A 21,747-nucleotide genomic window follows, 5' to 3' on the forward strand; every position below is an offset into this window, starting at 1 on the left:
TAAGCAACCCTGAAATTGTAGCCTTGATATTTTTGTGACTTCTCTGCCACTGATGTCAATTGGTAACAGTGCCTTTTATTATAGGCAGAATGTGATGATTACTGGGACAGGAGGCAAAGTGGCTAATGCAGTGAAGGATCATCAGCCAAAAGAAAGCGATGAGAGATAAGGAGGTGTTTTTGTGGGTTTATACAGTATTTTAAGCAGTATTGCATAGGAATACCTGAAGCACAGCTGCCTGTGATGATTATTTTGCGTGTCAGAGAATGATGGTCTCTAGGGTTAGGTTAGGTTCTTACTTCACAGTTGAATTTTGATGTTTCTTTCTCTTCTAGGCAATAAATTTGCTGGGCATTTGGAAAACTGCGTTTGGAGCTGTCCCTGGGCCTACGTCAAAGACCTCAGTGGAGTGACAGCCCGAAGATGGGAGATCAGGATGCAGGTGAACCCTTTCTGGGGACAGCAGCTGATGGTGCCACAGACTATGAAGGAGCTCTGCCCTCGGACACAGTGTCGCTCAGTGATTCTGATTCGGATGACTTTGGTCTAGCAGATGAAGCGGAAGTGGATACGGTATCTCCAGAAGAGCCGTCAGTAGATGATGGGGATTACAGATCAGGAGACACCCTTGACTCTTCCAACAGCAGTCACAAATCTCCTGTCCAGCCGTTCCATCTGAGGGGCATGAGTTCTACCTTCTCTCTCCGTAGCCAGAGCATTTTTGATTGCCTGGAAGAGGCAGCCAAGTTGTCTGTGCCCTCAATGCCTGAAGATAATGTTGTTGATGGGAGATTTAAGAGGCCATTGCCTCCAACCACAGTTTCGAGTAACATAGTTGCAGAAGGCCTGGGAAAGCAAAGCAAACCAGTGCAGGCTCCCAAAACCTCTCCTGCTGTGCCTGACTATGTGGCACACCCGGAGCGCTGGACCAAATACAGCCTAGATGGAGTTTCAGAGTCTAGCGACAAGGCTAACAGGGAGGTGGCCATGGAATTTCTAGGGAGTTTGAAGAAAAGGAGGGGGGAACAAAGCTCAGCTGCTCAAGAAAGCTACACCCCATACTTCAACCAGGACCCTTCCAGCTGTGGAGCTGGGAGGATTGTCTTCACCAGACCAATAAAAAGGGGTGTTGATGGACTGGAAAAGAAAACAGCCTCAGGGATGGATGATAAGAAACATGTGAAAACAGATCTGAAAGGAAAATCTCTTAATACTGATGACTTGAGGGAGGAGGATAAGGTGGAGCTGGGGCACTTAGATAGTGGAAGTGGGAAGGCAACAGAGGAGGAGGAGTGTGTGATGATAGGGGACCTGGATACAGAAGGTAAGCTTAGTGGCACAGGTGAAGAGCCATCGGTGGAAACAGTTGGATTCCACTGCAGTAAGAAGAAGAATAGGAAACATTTCCGACCTAAAGTAGATGATGAAGGGGAAGAGGAAGAGTCCTGAAGGATGGACTGCATTGGAGGCATCCAAGGACTGATCTTGTCTTTGGATATGTTTGGTTTTTTTTCTCTGACTTCTTTTTTTTTCTGATGTGAAACCATGTGGTAGTTTTTTGTCTGATGGTTTGCACTGTAGCCACCAGGAGCACCTTACATTCTTAGAAGTCAAGCAACCTAAAATACAGTCCAGACTTTTTGTTTGTGAGAAGCCTGTGGGCACAGGATAGCTGCACCCTAGCAGGAGGGAATAAGGGGTGCTTCCTGGGGCTTGCTCTGGAGCTGAATTAGCCAAAGAAAAGGATGTGTTAGCTAAAAGACTGCAAGGCTGCCTACTAACCCCCAGATTAGAGCTGTTCCCAAATAATGGAGAAACCTGGAACAAAGATAATGAGCTCATTATGTAGAGATTTTTAAACAATGAAAATAAAACCTGGGCTTCCACTAGATGGGATTTATCCTGGCCCTGTCCCAGGGAGGAAAACATTAATTTTTGTTACTCCCCCCCCTTTTTTTTTTTTACCCTTTTTTTTAAACCTTTTTTTAACCTTTTTTTTAATACATCCTTTTCTCATTGCCACTGACAGCAAAAGCGGGATGGTGCCTAATGGTGAGTTTCAGGGGTCCAAGTGGGAACTGGCAAATCAATATTTTTTTAAGATGGCTTAATATTTACCTTCTATAATGTTACATTGTAACAATCATAAAACCCACAGTATTTTCTGTGGCTAGGTACAACTGGATACAACCTGGTGAAGACATGCTCAGGATGCCTTCAGCAAAGTCTCACCACAGAGTGTAGGTCAGAATTTGCACCAGCTTTGGTTGTTAATTGCTCTTACTGGTATGATATGATGTGGTGGTTCTCAGTCTGCACATTGTATGTCCCTTTCAAGGTGACACTGCTTCCACATTTGTTTTGTGTAGATTTGGTGGGTAAGAGGCATTTATATACCAAACTGGATACTTTTTGTTCTTTGGGATTCAATAAACTTTCAGTTGTAGCTTGATTTCTTCCATCTCTTTGAAGCATGCTAATTAATATGGCTGTAGGAGTTTTAACAAATACTCCATTTATTTGATATGAGAATTGTCTTGAAAATCTACTAAAATGTTACTCTAAGCTTATCACCTTGTAACTTCTCCCTCAAATCCTAGATTCTGAAATTCATATTTTTAACATTTTCAGTCATTTTACAATACATAGAGAATCACCTCATAGGATGAATCATCTCATACAATGAGTCACATTGTAATGAATGTTAAATATAGTAGTTTTTCAAACAGAATGTTATTAAATTTTATAAATAAGGGAATAAGATTAAATTCTATGAAAGGTTATATTATTTGAAACTCACATTGGTTCAGGTCACTTTGGACTGACCTTTTTTGCCATTATTAACTAACCCCAATGTTAGTATTTATAACCAAGTAGTGAAAGATTGCTTCTCTAGAATTCATGACCTTTCTTGCCAGGCTCTGCCCCCTCAAGCTCTGAAGGGTATTTGAGGAGGGCACTGCCTATGGGGGGGTGGAGGGTGTGTGAGAAGTATCAGCATCTTATCAGTAGTTGCCTGGTGGGCCCGAATCATTTGGGTCTTTGTGTTTGAGCAGACATGTTTGGCAGCTGAGGCAGAAAACAATGTAAAATGAGTAATATTGCTCCATCTTTTGAAATTCACCTTTTAATTTTACAGGTGTTGTATCTTTCCTTGTGACAGTTCAGTTTGATGTACGTTAATTAATGGGTCATTGCTAAATTCATCACTTGTTCCAGTGCATGTGAATGGGACATACCAGCAATTCCAAATGGATAGATACCGGATAATTAATGTGCAGATCACAATTAAAGCAGTAGCTGTTTCAGAGTGGAACATGCTGCCAAGAGCAGGGTGTGCTGGTTGTAAGATGTGCGTTATTTCCCCTCAAAAAATGTAGGGCAGTACAAACATACTGGTTTTAGAACTTGTGGTTGCCTAGGGTGAAGAACAGGTAGGACAGTCCCAAAATTCCATCACTGTTAACGGGGTCACTGGGGTCTAGGGCACAGATGAATAAACTGGACAAATACCTATTTTATGAAGACATCATTACAAAACTAATATCTGTTAATAAAAGGCTCATGTGGAAAAGATTTTTATCAGATATGAGACTTTCTTTTTTCGCCTCTGGTAACAGAGAAAGCTTGTGTGCATCCTACATTTGTGTTGGATAGAAGCAGCGATACATGCCTGAGGAAATTTAAGTTCACTTCAAGCTTGTCAGTGTACAAAAGACCCCAACCCAATACTTCCCTTTTCTCATGCTGTTTATGTTATTCCAAAGACATTTCCCTTTAAAGGACAGTAGTAATATTCATTTTATTGGCGTATCTTTTCATACAGAATTCTCATAAAGCCAGCTAGCTTTTGTAGGCTAAAAATGTACATCCCAGCTTAAGTAATGAAAAAAATGACAGTGCAAATTGATTTACTTTTTTCTTCCTGACCTTTGAGAGAGAGAAAAGTAAAATGAAATCAGAAAACCACTTAGATGTAGATGGGGTGTTCTGTATCCAGAAAGGCAAAGCCTCCTTCAGCAACAGCAAGCTGCCAACAGCTGCAGCCTGGCACTGACACAAACAAGCAGGCGGGGGAGGCCGGGGGTCTGGCTGTGCGGGGCTCCCTCCCCTTGGGTCGGGAAGTGGCCGCGAGCCGCCGCACGCTCGAGGGCTGCACAGATTCCAGTTTCTGGGGGGGAGTGAGAAGACCGGCAAAGGAATACCTCATGGAAGCCAGCGTGGGAAGAGAAGGCAGTGAGTGCAATTGTTTGAGGGTTGTAAGAACTCCAGGAACTGTATGGATTGTTATAGTTCAGTATCCCAGGCCCTTTCCTGTGGAAACTATTTCTTGATTTCCTTTCTAAGTAACTCAGAAATACGAGCTTGCTTTCTTGGCCAGGGAAGTGGCTTGGGCTTTAATGCACAAATGATCACTCTTCCAAAGGGAGACTCCCTTGAACAGAGGCATGTGGAAATTAGCAGTGATGATAGTGGATTGATGGGCGTGGTATTTAGAAAACAAGGTGGTAGAGGCATCCTGGAGGAGAAGATTTTTACTGTGATTTGTGAAATAGTTTTACAGAATGGACCAGTGATAGAGGAGCAGGAGGGAAAAAAAGCCCAAGAAATTGGAGAAGAGCAAGAAATTGTCAGTTGTGTCAAACATTGACAGTGCTTGGCATAAAGGCTTTGAGAGCTGGGCCTTAGGAGGTCTTCACAAGATTAGAAAATTGCTTCTGCAGTAGGTCAGTAGCACAAAAGGTTTAATGGGAAGAAACAAAAAAAAATTAATTATCAATGTATGTGATGTCAGTCTGAGACTGATCTGCATGCTCTTCTCTTTCACTTCTTTCTGGCAAAGGCACTTCTGTGTCGGCATTCATCATACCTAATAGGATTGTAAAAGCCATGTGCTTGTTTAAAAGCCTTAGGACAAGGGCTGCATAATAATAATTGCCCAAGAAACTTTAAAATGTTGAAAATAATCCATAATAAAAAGATACTGTAGATTCTATTTCCTTGCATTTGCTTAGTAAATGATAACACATTTCTCCTATATTTTTCAGCTATTTAATACTGTAAATGCATAAAACCCAGAAACTTAAATTGTCTGGGATACATGCTACAGGATGGTTTTTCTTACAGGAATATTGATAATGATGCCATTTACGTATATGTTTTATCAGCTTCTAGTGTAAGTTGATGTTAGTTGGAGTCTGAGTGAGTTTCTAGCTACTTGTTTTTCCTGTGTAGAATAGATATGCTCAGTTTATAGTTTTTGAGGGGCTTTTTGTGCAATAGATGTCATACATAGATGGGAAATAATACCATTAAGAAGAATATCCAAAATCTTGGTTTTGTTGGATATCCTGTGGTGGCTGAGAACCAGGCTGTTTGTGTCTCTAGTTCTGCTCTCCAAACAGTGGAGCCCTGTGCCACAGGACAGAGTTCTGAACTCACAGAAGTTGTTTCAGCTCTGAAGCCAGATGAGCTGGGTTGATTAAAACAAAGTAGGAGGCTTACTCATTTTTTATTTTTAATTATTATTGTTATCCATATTAAATGTTCTGCTAATGTTTTGGTAGTACTATCTCATTGACTCAAGAAACCTCCAAGACAATCCTCTCAAGAAACCTGCTGGTAGATATTTGCATGCTTGAAGTTGGGTGAGATCCTTACACTCACACTAAGTGCCAGTCCTTTCCCCACAGCTTTTAACTATATTTTGCAAAAGCAATTTTTTCATTCCAAATTATGAACATTCTGTTCCTTTTTATATTCCCATTACCTTTTGGTACCTCCTTTTGTGGTTGTTTTTAAATACACCCCCCCCCCCTTGCATTTTTTTAAGTAAATTGTTCAGCAGTTTTAATTAGCATTTCCATGATTGCTTACAATACTTACGTGCACAGGCTGGAGCTGGTTGGTTGCACAAGAGATTGGTTTTGGTTAAAACCTCTGCCACTGAGGAGAGAACAGCTGAACAGTAGCAAATCTGCAAGAAAAATAATCTGGGCAGCAACCTGATCAGAGATAGCACAGTTTGTTTGTTTGTTTCCTTGCCTTGAAGGAAGATTTGTAGTAAATACCTTCCCTTTTTTGTGAGTATGCTGCATTATCTCAAGCTGGAACAAACGAAAGCATTTCTGCTGGACCTGTATTTGGTGTCAGCATTGTTTGCTGAATAGGATGACTTTTTTCAGGAAGCCATAAAATGGATAAGAAAAAGGAGGGAAACAGCAATGGGTGTATTAAGATAAGGAACTCTCAGCCAGGCCAAAATTACATCGGAGAGTTCTAGGGACAAAGAAAACAATAACAGTTGTGCTACATAGCACGAGGTAATGCTGAGCATTTTCAGACTGTTTAAAAGATGTTTGTTTATGTTCAAGGGGTTTGTCATCAAAAGCTCAAGATAGGGCTTCCTTCTATTATCTTGTGCTTCAGGTTTGTATGTTAGGCACTTCCCTTTCAGAAGGTGGTATCTGATATCTAAGAAAATTAGAAAAACTGATGTCCAGGAAGATCAGTCTAGGTCAGACCAGACAGCATGTGGGTATTTTCAAAGTTGACAGTTTTAAAGAAAGGATTGGGAGAATGAAGAGAATGGAGTGGGAAGGATGAAGCATTTTCTTCCAGAAACATTCTCAATGTAGGAAGAAATCACTTCTCAACTAGATTAGCAAAGAGAGAAAGAAATCTTTTATTTCCCTTGCTCCTTTCTACTGGAGGTGAGAAATGTTTCTTTACATATGTGTATTACCTGAGAGAAAACAATACGGAAAGTGAAGCCATCACACAGATCCGTTTCCCCTTCCCTTTATCCCTAAACAGGGTCTGCCAAACCACCAATAAATGACAGAAATGTGAAATCCTAAAGCTGATAGAAATGCCTGTAAAACTATGACTTACCTGGGCTTCCATAAATTTAAACCGCTTTTCTTGTTCTTTCAATCCACTAAAATATTTGGCTAAATTATCCACCCTGTGGGAGCAAAGCAGACACGCTCAGCAGAAAGGGAAGGCCTCAGAAGAAATCCTAAAGCACAAAACCCTGCCTAACTTCCTAGAACCACGGCCCCTCGCTGGCAGTTCTGTGCTGCTGACACACCCCAGAGCCCCCTGAAAATTTTGGCCCTTTTGAGGTGTTCCTGCAAGAAGAGAGCAGTGTTTCTGGGGCACTCGGGTTCGACTTCTGTTGAGGGCTGTTTAGCCCCAGTTGCTGTGGAAATCAGGGACAGCAGAGAGGAGCTTTAGCTCCAGCTGCTTACGTCCTGCCTGTACCAAATGTAAACTGATCCTGATGTGAGAACAATATTTTCCATCAACACAGGGGAGATGAGTCACTTTAAATTTATACGAGGTTTCATTTTTGGAAACTGGCTTGACATTCAAATCCCTTTTTCCATGTGGTCCAAAGGGACTGCATAGAGAACTTCCCTATAGTGCTTCCACATCATTGCCTTGTCCACGTGCTTTCTGCATCCTTCACCTCTTCTCCCATCAGTTCCTTATTCTTAGCATCTGATTCCCCATAGGATCCTCAAATCCCTCCCTGCCTTGTCCTAACTACTGTTCCAAAGTTCCCCTCTAACAGGTTACATTCCATTCAGGTCTGTGTGAAAAAGCTGCTGTAAGAGGAATCTAATGCATTTTGGGACTGGTTCAATGCAAAGCTCAAAGAGTCACTTTCTGAGGATTCTGTAAGATCTAAAATACACACAGCTGCCACCTAAGAGCGAAGATAAAAAGCTGCAGGTTTATTGGTGTTCATCTGAACTTTCTCCAGGCTCTTTCTAGTTCTGCTGTACCTGAAACACTGCAAAGCCAGACCAATTCTTTCTTTTCCCCTCCAAGCCATGATGTAATCAACAATGTGCCATCTCTAAAGCTTTCTAGCCTTAAAGCTAGAAATAATGTAATCGTGCCCTTTGTTTGGAAGAGGTTACACACATTTTTATTGCTTCATCTCAGCAACCAAACTCTTATTCCAAGGGTTTGTCAGTGACCTGACTATGAGAATAAAGTTTAAACCAACGTCATAATTCTAAATTATTATGAATTAAGAGTCTCTGTAGATTAGATTAGAACATACTCATATGCTGTTGTGGTCTCTGGCTATTCTGTGACTTAGCACAGAAAGCAAACAGCACAAGAATACTTCCATGCAACTTTCTTACTACAGTAACTTTCATGCCCATTGTGCCTCTGTTATTGTAAGAGAAAACAGCAGAAATAGGTGAAAAAAAAAAGCTTTTGTAAAGAATGCTTTGCTCTCTGGCTTTCAGTATTGCCTTAGATGTTTCTGTTTTCCCTGTGTATCAATACTTTGTGTCCCACTTGAAGGGGTGAACCTTAGATTCATAATTTAGGACTTTTCCTTTAGAATACTAAACCAACTTAAGCGATGTAACTAGTGGGGAGATATTTTAGAGAAGTGTTTAAATGGAGGCTCAGTTAATTAAATACAATTTTAGAGCCAATGTCTTTAATTTCTTGTGGAATATTGTAGGCTCGTGCCATAAAGCTGTAAATACTTGTTTTCTGTGTGCTGGTGGTAATTTAAGATGTCTTAAACTTCCACTGAAAAGTCTAAGCCATTCAAAAGTCAGTGGTGTGTTCCTACAGGTGATGGAAGTAGGTGCACTGCATTATAGCCAGGGCACTCTTCTTCCACCATTTCTTCATGAATGTGATCTTCATTGAGCTTAACTGCAGATTTGACTGGACCTTACAGGTCTGTAACTGTACAAGCTTTGAGTACCAGAAACTCTTTTAATACTGTAGTAGTGCTGGCTTCTCACATTTCTTCATGGCCTGTGTTTTTCCTAACTGCATCCTAGTTGGGCTCTTCATATAATGTTTCATGCAAAGCTGAACACTTGCAGGGTACGTTTATTGTAGGTGAGAACAACATACTTATTAGATGTGGCCTTCAGCCTTTCTTCATTGCTTTCTTTCCTTTCTTGTTCAAGGTTTACAAGATAATTTTCTTTTTGCACTAGCTCCCATGTTATGATTTTTTGATCTAGGCCAACTGGAAGATCTCTTTCTGTAGGGAAAAAAAATTAAGAATTATATTTTCTCCCTTTTCTCTTACACTAGTAATGGAAGCTGGCTATGCTAAAGAAAAATGACATATTGCTATTGCAGGAGTGTCATGTTATGAAAATGCAGTGTAGAATACGTATTTTCTACTTTTTTTTTTGCCTGTGATGGAAGGCAACAATGTGCCATCTCTAAAGCCTTTTTTGCAGTTGGATATGACTCCTGAGTTTTCTGAATAACAGTGGGGACCAGTTTCAGTGGGTCCATATAAACTCATTTACAACTTGGCTGGATTCTGACATATTTTAGCCCCAGAGTATTTAATGAGCAGAGCTTTACGTTCAGATGTACTGTGCTTCGCTCCAATCTGACAACAGTTCTGCTCCAAAGCCCATTATCAGCCCGGGTGTGGGAGGAAATAGGCTTATTATCAAACACTATCAAACTAGATTTGCCGTCACTGTGGAAAGCCCCAAAATGCCTTCTGTAATTCTGTGAATTACATCTGCCTTTTTAATTATAACTTTTAAGGGACTGTCATTTCTCTAAGCATTCTCTCTCTCTCTCTCTCTCTCTCTCTCTCTCTCCATGTCTCTGTATTGGGAAATTCTGCTGATCCCATTAGATTTTTAGACTTGGTATATGTTTTTAGGATTGTCTGTACTTGATATTTACAAAAATTCAGGAGAAAATGAAACAACTGTTCAGTAAACCTCTCCATTGTTATCTCTTTGTACATCAAATCACTTTAACCAGTTTTATATAGACACCTTTGTTGTAATAGCTATGATGCACTGTGGGGAAATGCTTACAGAAGAGGTTACACTCTAAGTCTTAATTTTTCATTGTAGTCTCCTGGCACTCTTTGTTACAAATAAATTGTGACTCTTGGCTTAAGGAAATCATAATTGCTCTTGTGTTTAGCCTATGCAGCGTGACCTAGGAGAGTGTCAGGGTCTCCAGTTGCTAGAACTTTGTTAACAACTCACCCAGATGTTCTTTTTTATGTTCCATTTTGTTGAAGATTCTTCTGAGGACCAGAGCGATGTGGTTAATAATGATAAATGGTGGTGCTAAGGCAGGTCGGCCATGATACTCGACAATCAGGTTGTAGCGCTGAATTTTCCAGAAGATGTCTGCGTTGCCCTGGACAACTTGAAAAGTGTAACTGTAATTGGGGAAAGAAAAAAAAAAAAACCCCACAGCCCACCCTGTTTTTACTCCAACAAGTCAAAGCTTATTATTACAAAAGTTAGTCCCTCATTTATTTTAAGAAACAGCAAGCTCAGTAAGTAGTATTAATTTAATCTAAAGGTTGTACAAATTCTTAGATATTAAAATAGTTGCAGTTGCAGTCTTCAAACATTAAAAATACATTAGTTTTTTTTTAAAAACAAAACCCTGTGATTCCACTTCTCTCAGGCACGATCAGCACACATGCCACATCAGTACTTCAACTGAATGAATCGTTTTTAGCCGTGTTGACATCAAGTATTTCCCCTGTGTGCAGATTATCCACCGTTAAGTCTGCCAAGTTTACAGCTGCTGTGCACCTGCAGACTCATGCTGCAGCACAGCCAGGAACCCAGACCCTTCTATGCATATTTAATTGAACTTTTAGCAGTAAAGGAGGTTTTACTTCTTGTCTTTAATGGGGCTAGAGTAAGGGCGATGAGAGCTTAAGAGCTGTATGATCACAGAAGTCTACCTATCAATCCCCAAATAATATTTATTAGGAAAATTACTATTGTATTCCAAAATGTATACCCAGCAGCAACGTAGTAAATGTGGGCATTCAGTTAAACCTTTGCAGCCTCTGTCTTGATATGCACTGAAATCCCTTTTACCTGAACATAGCAATCAGGAGATTCATAAGGAGAACATTTGTGACTAGTAGGAAGATGACTAGCAAAAGTATCACTAGCCAGTTGGCATAGCTGTTAGGACATGATGGTGAGTTCTCCTGCAGAATCTGCAGTGGATTAAGTGTACAGTTCCTGGGATACATTCGTGATGCTGCAAAGGAAGATAGAGAAATAAAAAAATAGTTTAAATAGTTTTGGCAAATCCTCCTGCCACATGTATTTCTTAAAGCAGAGGCAAAAGCTGGGCACTTTGGGGAGCAAAATCTCTGACTTTCAACAAAGAATGGCAAGAATTACAAATTGTTCCCGAGGTTTGAAGTAATGCATTTCATAGTTATTTCAGTGCAACTAAAACCTGAATTAATATCTCTATTTAAACATGTCTCTTCTTAAGTACTAGTGACATGGATGGGTGGATGCATATGTTTAGTACTTTTTCTGTTAAGATACAAATCAAGGACAGTGATGCTATTGATTACTAAAATGAGATTTAACTTTGGATGTATATAAACAGCAGCAGAATTTTGTTCTGAATATGTTGCAGTCATAAAAAGTTTAAACCACTTCCTGTGCTAGTATTTTTGTGCTAACTTGTTGATGATCAGTTAGACTGTAAATGCAAAACTCTCTCAACCCTAAAGGAACTGTTTTTTAACTGCTTGAGCTACTGAGCTGCTTCTTGCAGTTCAGAGATCATTGATATGAACACATATCCAGTGTCTTTAACTTTGTGAAAACATAATCCTGTCACGTACATTGAGGAGACATTGCTTTAATGTGCACGAGGTTTGCAGCCCTAGGACAGTGCAGACCTCCAGAACCTGGCTACTGGTTCAGTGGTGAGCAGGCCCTCACAGCTGGCTTTTTAGTACCACTCAGCAAAAGGGGATTGTGCTGAAAAAGGCTGTATCCTCTTTAGACTGATTTTGAATTCCCAAAGTCAAACCACCTTTGAATATTTGGCAGTTGTGTTCCCCTGCATACTTGTGTCTTCACAGTCCTCTTGCTGGTTAGTGTGTTAGAGGGGAAAACTCAGTAAAAGCTGGGAATGGGGTTCCTTGTTCTATATTTAAACTGCTGCGTACACCCGGGGTTAGTAAGAATGGTTCTACTGCATCAGACTAGAGGTCTAGCCCCTGTATTCTGTCTCCTGCTATGAATGAAATCCACAAATATAGAGTAACGTAAGGATATTTAATTTTTTGTTCTCCATTTTCTTTCACTAATAATTCTTTTCCCCACTGCCATGGATAACCTCATGATTGTATTCCTTAGGGCACGCAGTTGTATCAAAACTTATCACAGTTGGGGTCGCTTTCACCAAGTATATTACTTTATATTTATCAACAAGGAGTTTAATCTGATAATTTAGCACTCACAAGGGTCCTCTGTGACTCTGAGGTGCTGGCTTCAGTTGTTACTACCCAGTGATGTACTTTTGTCAGCAGATTTTGTCCCCCCCGCATTACCCATCTTCTTTTCTGTATGTTTCCTAAAGCTGTTAAAAGAATAAGCCTCAGGGCAAATCACTCCCTTCTGGAAGTTGCCCATGTAATTAATTGATTGATTCTGCCTGTCTTTTAGCCAGTTGATCACCCAGGTGAAGACACCCTTTGGAGTCTCGGTGGAAGCACATGTTTCTAGGGAATGCTACATCTGACCTGTTTCCAAATGACATAAATCCTATTCCAGAAATACCTATTTCTCTCCAACTACTTTAATGGCAGTGAGAGTGACTGGTTGTGCTGTGCCAGCTTACACCACAGGTACTCCAAGTTAAGTGAGAGCCCTGCTCCCTTCTCACATTCAGACTTTTTTAGTTGTTCTAAGACATGCCTTTTCTTACTAAGTGGAGTGAACATCAAAGAATGCTAACTGGTTTCCTTTTGTCTATTGGATTTTTTGGTTCCATCTATATTAGCTCAAGTTTGAGGCCTAGTGTTGCCATGGACATTTAGTACTGTGGTTGGCTGAATGCTGTGGCATTGCTTCAGACTTCTTGAGAGATGAATTGTAGCCACTTACCTACCAGAAATGTTGCCTTTGAACTTTTATGTCCAAGTATTTCTGTGTCTTGTGATTATTTTTATGTTGGTTTTGGTTTGGGTTTTTTTTTAATGTTGCATATATGCAATTACCAGTTTTATTTGATTCGGGCAGCTTTACCTCCAGAGTCAATAAACGATGTAGCAGAATATTTATTCTAAAACATAAGTGTTTGCTTATGGGCAGAGCTGTACTGTTTTAACACCATCATGTTAAACTACTGCAAAATGTGTGGAGGCGCTATCATTTCAGTTTACACAGGGTTATCTGGGTCTAGGTTAAACTGAACGGAAATGGATTGAAGTGAAAGAAGGTATGCCAGCCTTAGAAACTGCAAACCCTTGCCTGAATATTTCAGACAGCTCGTCTGAATAGGGCCAACCCTTATGCTCTAATGTAATTCCACAATGCACATTATCTCTTTGCAGATATGCTATTTATATCACAGTAATGTGAAAGCTCTGGTCTGTAGGACAAAGATTTTTTTTTTCTTATAAAGAAGACAATACTGGGAAGGAATTCCATCCTCTAATCATAAGTGTGCATTCAAAAATGGCTAAGTTAGGGGGGCAAGAAATTTCCTCACTGTCTATTTCATCCAGTGGAATCTGGCCAAATATCTGAAGGTAGGGACGGTAAAGCACCCTTCTGAATATCCATTCTGCTCGGCTGTCATCAGGATGAAGCAGAGCTTGAGTTGTCACCCCGTAGGCAATGAGCCACACGCTCAGGAAAAACAGAAAGAAGAAAACGTCCTTCATCTGAAAAAGAGGGGGAGAGAGAAAACAGGAGAGGTGGTTTTAATAGCAGAGTCAAAGAACTGTTGTCTTTCTCTATGGAAATGGCTCAGATAATTCTGTTTCTTTACAAGCTTGTTCAGATTAAAGGAGGTGGAATAGGGTGCACTTCCACACACAGAATTCCTCTCTTCACTTTGCTGTTATCATATTTTTCTTGGCACATAATTAGCATTTTTCTTCAACAGCTCATTTTGATAAAGCATTTTTAAAATTAAAACCTTGCTTTTCAATCTTCTAACATTTAAAAATTAAACACATTTTCTCTTTTAAGTGAATCTCATTGTACCTTTTAAATGCAGATTTCCTGTGAGGTCTCACAGTACCATTGACTGTTTTTCTGTGAATTACAAGAGCTCTGGGGCAACAGTGAACCCTGGTTGACTGTTGGTGCTCATTGATGAATACTGAACCGCTGGTACAGCAGACACTGAAGGCTGCAAGGATCAGGTAGCTTCTGTTATGGGCTTTCAAGCTAAGTAATGCATCTGAGTGATTGTTTTCAGGACTTCCAGCTTTTAAACATTGCATTTCTCTACATAAGCAGAAGTAATTGAATCCTAAAACACTTACTTAAAGAAAAAAAATCTAATATGTATTTCAAGTACAATAATTTTTCCCTGGTGGAAGAGGAACACTTCATCCTCTCCCCATCTAATCAGCCAGAGTTCATTAGGGACTGTAGATTTGTTTCAATTAGACTATTGGATTGTGCAGCTACCCAAGAACATAGTCATTTCAGACCTCCAGGCTCTTACTTGCACTTCTATTAAGACATGGTATCTGAGCTGGGCAAGACAGTTGACATCTCTCTGGCTTTCACAAATCTCTTTTGTTTTCTGAAAGGTTTAGAATTTAGAGAGGCTGTAGGACTGCACTGGTATCATGCTTAAGAGAGAGTGGTGACAAGTCTGGAAATACTTTTTTCCAATCTGTGGTCTCCCTGTGAACAGGCATCGCTTTGGCCTTGAACTGCCATTTTAGCAGCTACCAGACTTGTTTCAGTATTTCTGTAGCAAAATCAAAAAGGAGAAAGATGGCAACAGACATTCTTCAATTGTTCCTCTGTTCAAGTAAGGGAAATGATCTCACTCAAACCCACCTGATGAACCTTTCAAAGAGATATCATTTACTGAAACGATTTTCACTGTTCATTCATTTGATGTAAGGTTCAATGCTGAACTACCAAAGCTAAGGCACCGTGTTGCCTTGGATTGGGCTAAGATGAAAGGTTTTGCCTAGGCTGCTGCTTACGTTCTCACTTGCCTCGTCTTAATCTGGGTGTTCTCTCTTATCACTTCAGATGCCCACATAGTAGACATCACTGTATTTGTTCAAGGCCCTGGTTTAGTTTAGTGTGCAGCAAGGAAGTGTTAGGAGCTATACATCTGACTTGTTCTCGTACAGCAGAAGTCTGCTGATGCTGTAAGCTAGATAATGTTCAAGAACAAATATTTATTTGCCTTCTACCCTTTTGCTACTCCAAGCAAATGTCATGTTAGAGTTTCGGTTACTGCTTTGTAGACAGATCCAAATAGCTTGGTGGTTATGTTTATCCAATATATAGGCTTGTTTAGATTGTAGGGCTTTTACTGAGCTCTGCTGTGAGTCACAGATCAAATATTTGTAGATTCTATAATAGCACTCACAATTAGATGAACTCCTATTAATCAGTTACCATGAGCTAATTGGCCTAGAGGGTTAACATACCTAAGTAAAAAGCTACTTCATCACACCAACACATACCCAAGCACAGGAACTGTAGTCCTAACATCTCATTTACTGCAGGAGAGCGGTAATAAATAAAAATCTTTTATCAACATCTTCCAACATATGCTCACAAAGTACTACTATGTTTTCACTGAAACTTGGAGCTTCAAAGTACAAGTAAGAAGAACTCCTGTGGGAAACTTGCAGCTATCCTTTTCCACAGGTTTTTTTTTGACACTTCAGCATTGCCTGTTTCCCCGAGCAGAGCGGAGTCATTCAGCAGATGCCCTGCCCTTCCCTAATCGTTTGTCGGAGGTCTTTGCTCTGAAAGCAGGCAGCTGAGGAAGTAGGAGGAGTAGCGGTAAGTCAAAGGCTCTCTACTAATTCACCAGATCGAGGATAAATTATTAGATATGGTACAAGGAAAAGCAAAGTGGGGTCAACTTATTACACTACAGAGCTCTTTGGAATGATCTGCTTCAAATGTTGCGCCTAATATTCAACAATAAATAAGGGAATATATGCAAAAGTGTAAACCTTAAGAATATAAAAGTGAAGATAGGTTATAAACTGGTTTGCTTTGTAATGAGAAGATTTCCTACCTCTGTTTTTGACAAAGCACAAGTATTTATCCAAGGGAGACTGCACACTTACCATCCTTTCCACAATTATGATCTTTGGTCCAAGTTGTTTGTGAATTGCAAAAATATGTATAAGTCTAAGTGTAAACACCATAAAATCAATGGCAAGTATTGTACGGCCAGCTTGAAAAGTTGAGTTCAGCATCCTGCAGAACACATGAAATAAAAACATCAGATCTCAGCAAGTACAGCTGAGAAGTATTTTCTCAAATATTACACTCAGTGTCCAGGCACAGCCTAGTCAGATAAAGGGAAGTGCTTCAGGGCTGTGGTTGCATTAGCCTGTGAGAGGAATGTAATGTCTGTACATTGATGAGAAATAGCCAAAAGATGGAGGGACACTGTATTCTCTGCTTTGGCTTCAATAAGATTTATTTAAATTAAAAAAAAATAACAAAATGTATATTATACACTGAGTAAAAGTGATTCCCAAAACCAATTGTTTTAAAAAGCAGAGCTTTTCTGTACAAGTGTTTGAATATACCAGTATGTCTTTTTGTGTTCTCTGGGGCAACTTCTATGATTTCACAGTATTTCAGAGGCTTTTATTGCAGAAACATGTCTCAAAACTTGTAAAAGTAAGTGTCAGAGTCTGTCCTCAGGTGCACAAGACACCTGTGAGTTGACCCATAGCCCTTGCTACTGATGTTAACGACATCAAGTGGAACAGATACCTACCTGCAGATTACCCCAATTATGAAGAGGAAGATGGTCACCATATCACATTTATTCCAGTTATCCTCCAAATATAGTTTAAATTTTTTCATTAAATTTGTGTCTTCATCTGTATAGAAACTCTGAAGAAGAGAAACAATCACCAGTATTGATACATTTCCTGTATCACTATTTTAATGTGAGTTTTAACGGATCTGTTTCCTTTTTCTCTTTCATTGCAAAGAGCAAAGACAAATTCCTAGTGTAATGGGAAAGCTTTTTAGCTTGAAAAGATAAACTCACTTTAGTGTCTTAAAACACAAAAGTTGAAAAAGAAAAAAAAAAATTGTGACATTAGCCTTAAGATTTTTTTTGAGGCCTGATTTAAGATTTTATCAGCATTCTGCTGTTAAACAATACAGCAGGTCCCAGTCAAAGTTCAGCTCCTGACCATTGCTGTCTCCACAGCACGAACGGATTTGGCGTTTGTGTGCCGGAGCTGTCAGTGAGTGCAAAGAGATGGGTTTCTGAACTGAGTCTGAGCCTGGCTCTCCTCACATTTTACAGGTTTACAATGAAATGTTCTTTGATCCAAGTATTTTCCATGTCCTCTGTTGGTTACGGCCTTCCTTGCTGCATAACTTCAACTTGGAACCAGCTGGGATCCCCTCCGCTGTCCCTGTTGCTTAAATAATGAACACCTATTTGTTCTTCCAGAGTAGATGTTTATGACTGCTTTTCCATGTCTAAAGAGGACAGCTTTATGATCCCACAGTTGGGAGCACACTAGCACTGTTGTTCACGCCTAACTTTGTTTGTTGAGCTGAGGATATTCCAAAACCAGTAACTGACAGAGTAATGGAGAACCTGGGGGTTTTTTTGGTTTGGTTTCATTGGGTTTTTTAAGAAAAGCAAACCAGAAGGAGATCTGCTAATGTTTTGAGTTGAGAAGTATTTTAGGAAAAACACAATCTGATGAATTTGGGTTTTTTTAAAACAGACCCTAGCAGAGAAGAATCTCTTAAAAGGATGTAGAGTTGTCTGCTGTGTTTCCAGGTGTAGGAAACAACTTCCAACTTACATTATTGGGGTGGGAGGGCCTAGCTGTGGGCAGTGAAATGAGAGAGGTACATTGCAATGTGAAGGGCACCTGAACCTTAGCAGCCCACTTGACTTGGCTACAGCTGAAGCAGGGTGCAAAAACAGGAGTACGTGGTGGAGAAAGATCTTTCTTTGGGAGAGGTGGAGTGGTGTGGATGAGGTAAATTCTGTATTGCCCTTAGGCACAAAGCTGCATGTTATGCTTGAAGTTTTTGAGCTTGTACAGTTGTACAGATTGTAAATATATTCAAAGTACTGCCTGCTGTCACTAAGGTGTTTTAGGTTACTGACCTGTCGGATTTCTTCCAAGACCAAGGTAAAAACCCAGAAGTAAAGTATAATTTCTTTAGCAGATGGACCCTCAGGTGGAGGTGGTTTAAAGTCCAGTAAAAGGACGTAAGTAAATAGAAACAGAAAAGCAAAGTACATTATAACATTCCCCATAAATACAGTTACAGGGGCACTCCAGAATTTTCTCCACCGAGTAAACATAAATGTCGCCCACGCTGTGTTTTCAGAAGGGTTCTGCTTTTCCCATTTGCCATTTCCTCTGCAAAACAAAAAGAGTATGGGCTTGGTGATGATTTCCTAAAGTTAGTTCGTGGGAATAGTCTCAGTAGTATTCTATATAAAGCCTCTTGTGAGGCAGTAACGGGCAGATACTGGGGGGTGGCAGGAGGAGGGCTGTATCAGTCAGAGCATTCACATTACCGAAGCAGAAATGAGTACAAAAAGGTTCTTGTTAAACAGAGTCATGTCAGACTTAAATATATATTCTTGCTATTTCAATTTTCATTGTTTTAATTTGTTTTGTAATTTCATTGTGTTCCTGCATGTAGTATAAACATGGTGCTATTACAGCAGGAGAGGGAGAGGTGGGCTAATTGCTCTGCATCATCCTAAATAATAGGAGAGTAGAGCAAAAGAGTAGCTTGTGAGTCAGTTTGTTCTTATTTTGGCTCTAGAGATTCTTCATACTGTTTGCACGCTCAAGTTCTTGTTGCTGTGGCTTTAACCAGTTCCAGCCTCAAAAGTGCAGGCTCACACTAAGTACATGTTTCTCAACCCTCCTTCCTGAAGTCTGAGAGAACTGCTGAAGGAATACCTTAGTCCTTTACACAACTGTAAGCACTGACGTTTTTGCCCTTTACAATTAAATTAGAGTAAATTGTGGAAAAAGTAGCATAGAAGCCTTTTAGCAAAAAGGTTAGCCTCATGAATTATTCAAGACTGTCTTTGCCTATGGAGGAATTATGCAAGTATTTTGAAAACTGAAGGGAAATTTGACCTCTACATCTACTGTTGGTTTTGCTGTGTTTTGGAACGTGAAGTACTATCTGTTGGCAGTGGAAATTATCTTGCACAGAAAATGCAAGTTCCCTGTACTGGGTAGCAATCTGATCTTAGTGTGAGGCTTTGTTTCCACATAAATTGCTCTCCTGTGTAAACCAGGGATGTTATTGGATCTTAGATTTTCTGATTCTGACTCTGAAAGGCATGATCGCAAACAGAGGATGTGCTCACTAGGGTATGTCTTCAATTTTGCCTCACAAAAAATAAACAATGACTCTTCACTGTTTTTTAATTTCCCCTGACATTCCTGCTAATTATTAAATACATTTGTCACAAGGAAAAGTTTCTCCTCATAGCCAGTCTTTTCTGTGTGTCTGATTCTATACCACCTCTCAATTTATGTCTTCATAAGATGTATAGTCAATGGTAACAGGCTAATACCATAAATAGCTAATTGCAGCTTTGCTGTAAGACACTGAAACAGATCTGGGAGGGAGAGAGACTCTTTGTTAAAATAAACTGTGAAGATAATAGCAATTGGTATGTACAATATAATGACCAAACCACGCTTCGCTCAGGATATGGAAGTGCTTTATGATATTGCTTACAAAGAGCTCCCAAAACATAGATGCTTTTACACCTGTTTTATAGGTTAGGGAGGGGGAGAGGGGAGCTAATGATTTTCTCCAGTAAACCAGCAGTGAAATGCCAGAGGTAAAAATAGAACCTAATAACTCTAACTTGGCCGAGCACTTTGTACTGTGGGTGATGCTCCCTTGCTGCCATTGTTCACGTATTTCTGAAGATCTCTTTAAATCACTGAGAAGTGGATGCTTAACACAGGTAGCCATTTAGCCATTACAAGGACTTTGTGCTAATCAGAAGTCCTCCTATCCTGACTGAAGTCCTTGTGGCCTCCCAGGTTTTGGTGAGGAGTGTGTGGCAGAGGTATAGGGTGAGATTCTGGAGTTCTGAGTCAGAGGTCTATGAATGACCACAAGCAACTGCCAAAATCTTTGTGCTCAGCTACCTGTTCCTGTACTGCTCCCTCTAACTCATCAGTATGTCATTGTATTTCAGGTTCCTCAGGGCCCATCTGTTATGCTATAAATGAAGAGCACTGGTGAGGTGGGAAGCTGACTTAACATAAAATTCCCAGCTAATGATACTTGCAAGTACCTCTGGTGCTGCCTTTGTAGGAAAATATGTAGTGGTGCACTCATGTAATGTAAGGGTTTGCGGAGAACCTCCTTTTTGCTCAGCTCAGTGATCTGATAGGGACTTAGTTCCTAAATCCTACGTATTTCAGCCATCACAAGCTGAAGGGTATTCTCAGGAAATGTTTTCTGATTCCCCAGGTGCTGAGCAGATTCCTTGTTCTGTAGAAATTACCTGCTCAGAACAAGTAAAGCTTCATCTTCTTAAAACAGTAATATATCCATCATCATTTACTGTGTTCCCTTTAGAGAGAAACAGCAACAGTAATCAGAGGACACAACACTTCCCGATGAGTAATGACCTTCTTGGTCCTTCATCTGCTCCTTAGATCGTTAGCTGGTCACTAATCCACAACAAGAGTCCTGTTCTGAGACTGTTGTTACAGAAATTATATTAACTAATGGTTTTAAACTTACCTCTCATCATCTTTGGAAAAAAAGAGAGTCCTCTCTGTATCTAAACTGTCCAGCTCTCTGAATGGTTCCAGCTCATTCTTTGATTGTTTTTCCTCACTGTAAGGAAATAAACTTTTTAGTTGAAAGATGACGGTGAGTAATTTTTCACTGCTAAATTTGCATTCATATAGAACCTCTAGCATGTACTTATCTTGGACTTGCTTTGCTGAGAAGCTATCAAATGATGCATCATATGCAAATTCTGTGTATTTGTAAGGAGAGGGCTGAAGTCACCAGCAAGATTCAGAAAAGTGATAATGTCTCGCAAAATATAGGGCAGGATGCTCAGTTTCCTCAAATTACTTAGGACTTCAGCAGAAATAAACCCCTCAGTGAGTCCTAGAAGACAATACCCCAATACTGTGTTCTTGGTTACTCTTCACAGCAGCTAAGAGGAAATGCCAGAAGCAGGAGGAAACATGGTGTCAATTCTCACATTTCCATGAATGGAGGCAAAAAAATGTCCTCAACAGAACAAATTTAGAAAGGCTTACTTTCATTATGAATCATAATTTAAATCTTTTCATGAAAACATTGCCAAAATTTCACATTAAATTTTTTGACTTCGTGACTCTGGCAGCCACTAGGACAAGAAGGTCATCTTCAGTGATACTGGCAGAAGGAAAGTCATAAGTCTGTTGCCAATCAAGTTTTCCTCTTGCTTTTAAAGTAGTTTAACAGATAAGAAACACAAAGCTCATAATGGCGTGTCGTTCCGTAATGCCAATTCTGAGAACTTGTTTATAATTCTCACAATCTTAGGAGGTTTTCTTAAACTCTCACCTCCCAGATTCCTATGACTGCCTGAGCATTTTGGCTGCATTGGTTGGTTGTTTTCGGTTTTTAAGTAAACATAAGATTTAAGTAAACATAAGATCTTCACTGTGAGAGAAAGCTGAAAACCACAAACTCTAAAGACATGCCTGCAGAAGACTAA

At 39.9% G+C, this 21,747-nt stretch overlaps 2 protein-coding genes across 2 annotated transcripts in view; one reads left to right on the top strand and one right to left on the bottom strand.

Moving 5' to 3' along the window:
• The first annotated feature begins 341 nt into the window (after nucleotides 1-341).
• TSSC4 (tumor suppressing subtransferable candidate 4) lies at nucleotides 342-1,534 on the top strand. Its single transcript, XM_084263658.1, has one exon. The coding sequence runs from the start codon at nucleotides 424-426 to the stop codon at nucleotides 1,447-1,449; it is 1,026 nt and encodes a 341-aa protein (XP_084119784.1). The 5' UTR covers nucleotides 342-423; the 3' UTR covers nucleotides 1,450-1,534.
• Nucleotides 1,535-4,769: 3,235 nt separating this feature from the next.
• TRPM5 (transient receptor potential cation channel subfamily M member 5) overlaps nucleotides 4,770-21,747 on the bottom strand; it is a gene marked incomplete at both ends in the record, with an annotated part of 38,142 nt that continues 21,164 nt past the window's right edge. The window contains 11 exons of the mRNA XM_084264094.1: nucleotides 4,770-4,870; nucleotides 5,887-5,977; nucleotides 6,895-6,967; nucleotides 8,902-9,034; nucleotides 10,020-10,198; nucleotides 10,878-11,046; nucleotides 13,528-13,702; nucleotides 16,103-16,235; nucleotides 16,768-16,886; nucleotides 18,136-18,394; nucleotides 20,772-20,867. Of these exons, the coding sequence (XP_084120220.1) occupies nucleotides 4,770-4,870; nucleotides 5,887-5,977; nucleotides 6,895-6,967; nucleotides 8,902-9,034; nucleotides 10,020-10,198; nucleotides 10,878-11,046; nucleotides 13,528-13,702; nucleotides 16,103-16,235; nucleotides 16,768-16,886; nucleotides 18,136-18,394; nucleotides 20,772-20,867 (1,528 nt within the window). The remainder of the gene's footprint in view (nucleotides 4,871-5,886; nucleotides 5,978-6,894; nucleotides 6,968-8,901; nucleotides 9,035-10,019; nucleotides 10,199-10,877; nucleotides 11,047-13,527; nucleotides 13,703-16,102; nucleotides 16,236-16,767; nucleotides 16,887-18,135; nucleotides 18,395-20,771; nucleotides 20,868-21,747) is intronic.

The sequence above is a fragment of the Gallinula chloropus genome (assembly GCF_964237585.1).
Source record: "Gallinula chloropus genome assembly, chromosome: 4".
Taxonomy (NCBI): Eukaryota; Metazoa; Chordata; class Aves; order Gruiformes; family Rallidae; genus Gallinula; species Gallinula chloropus.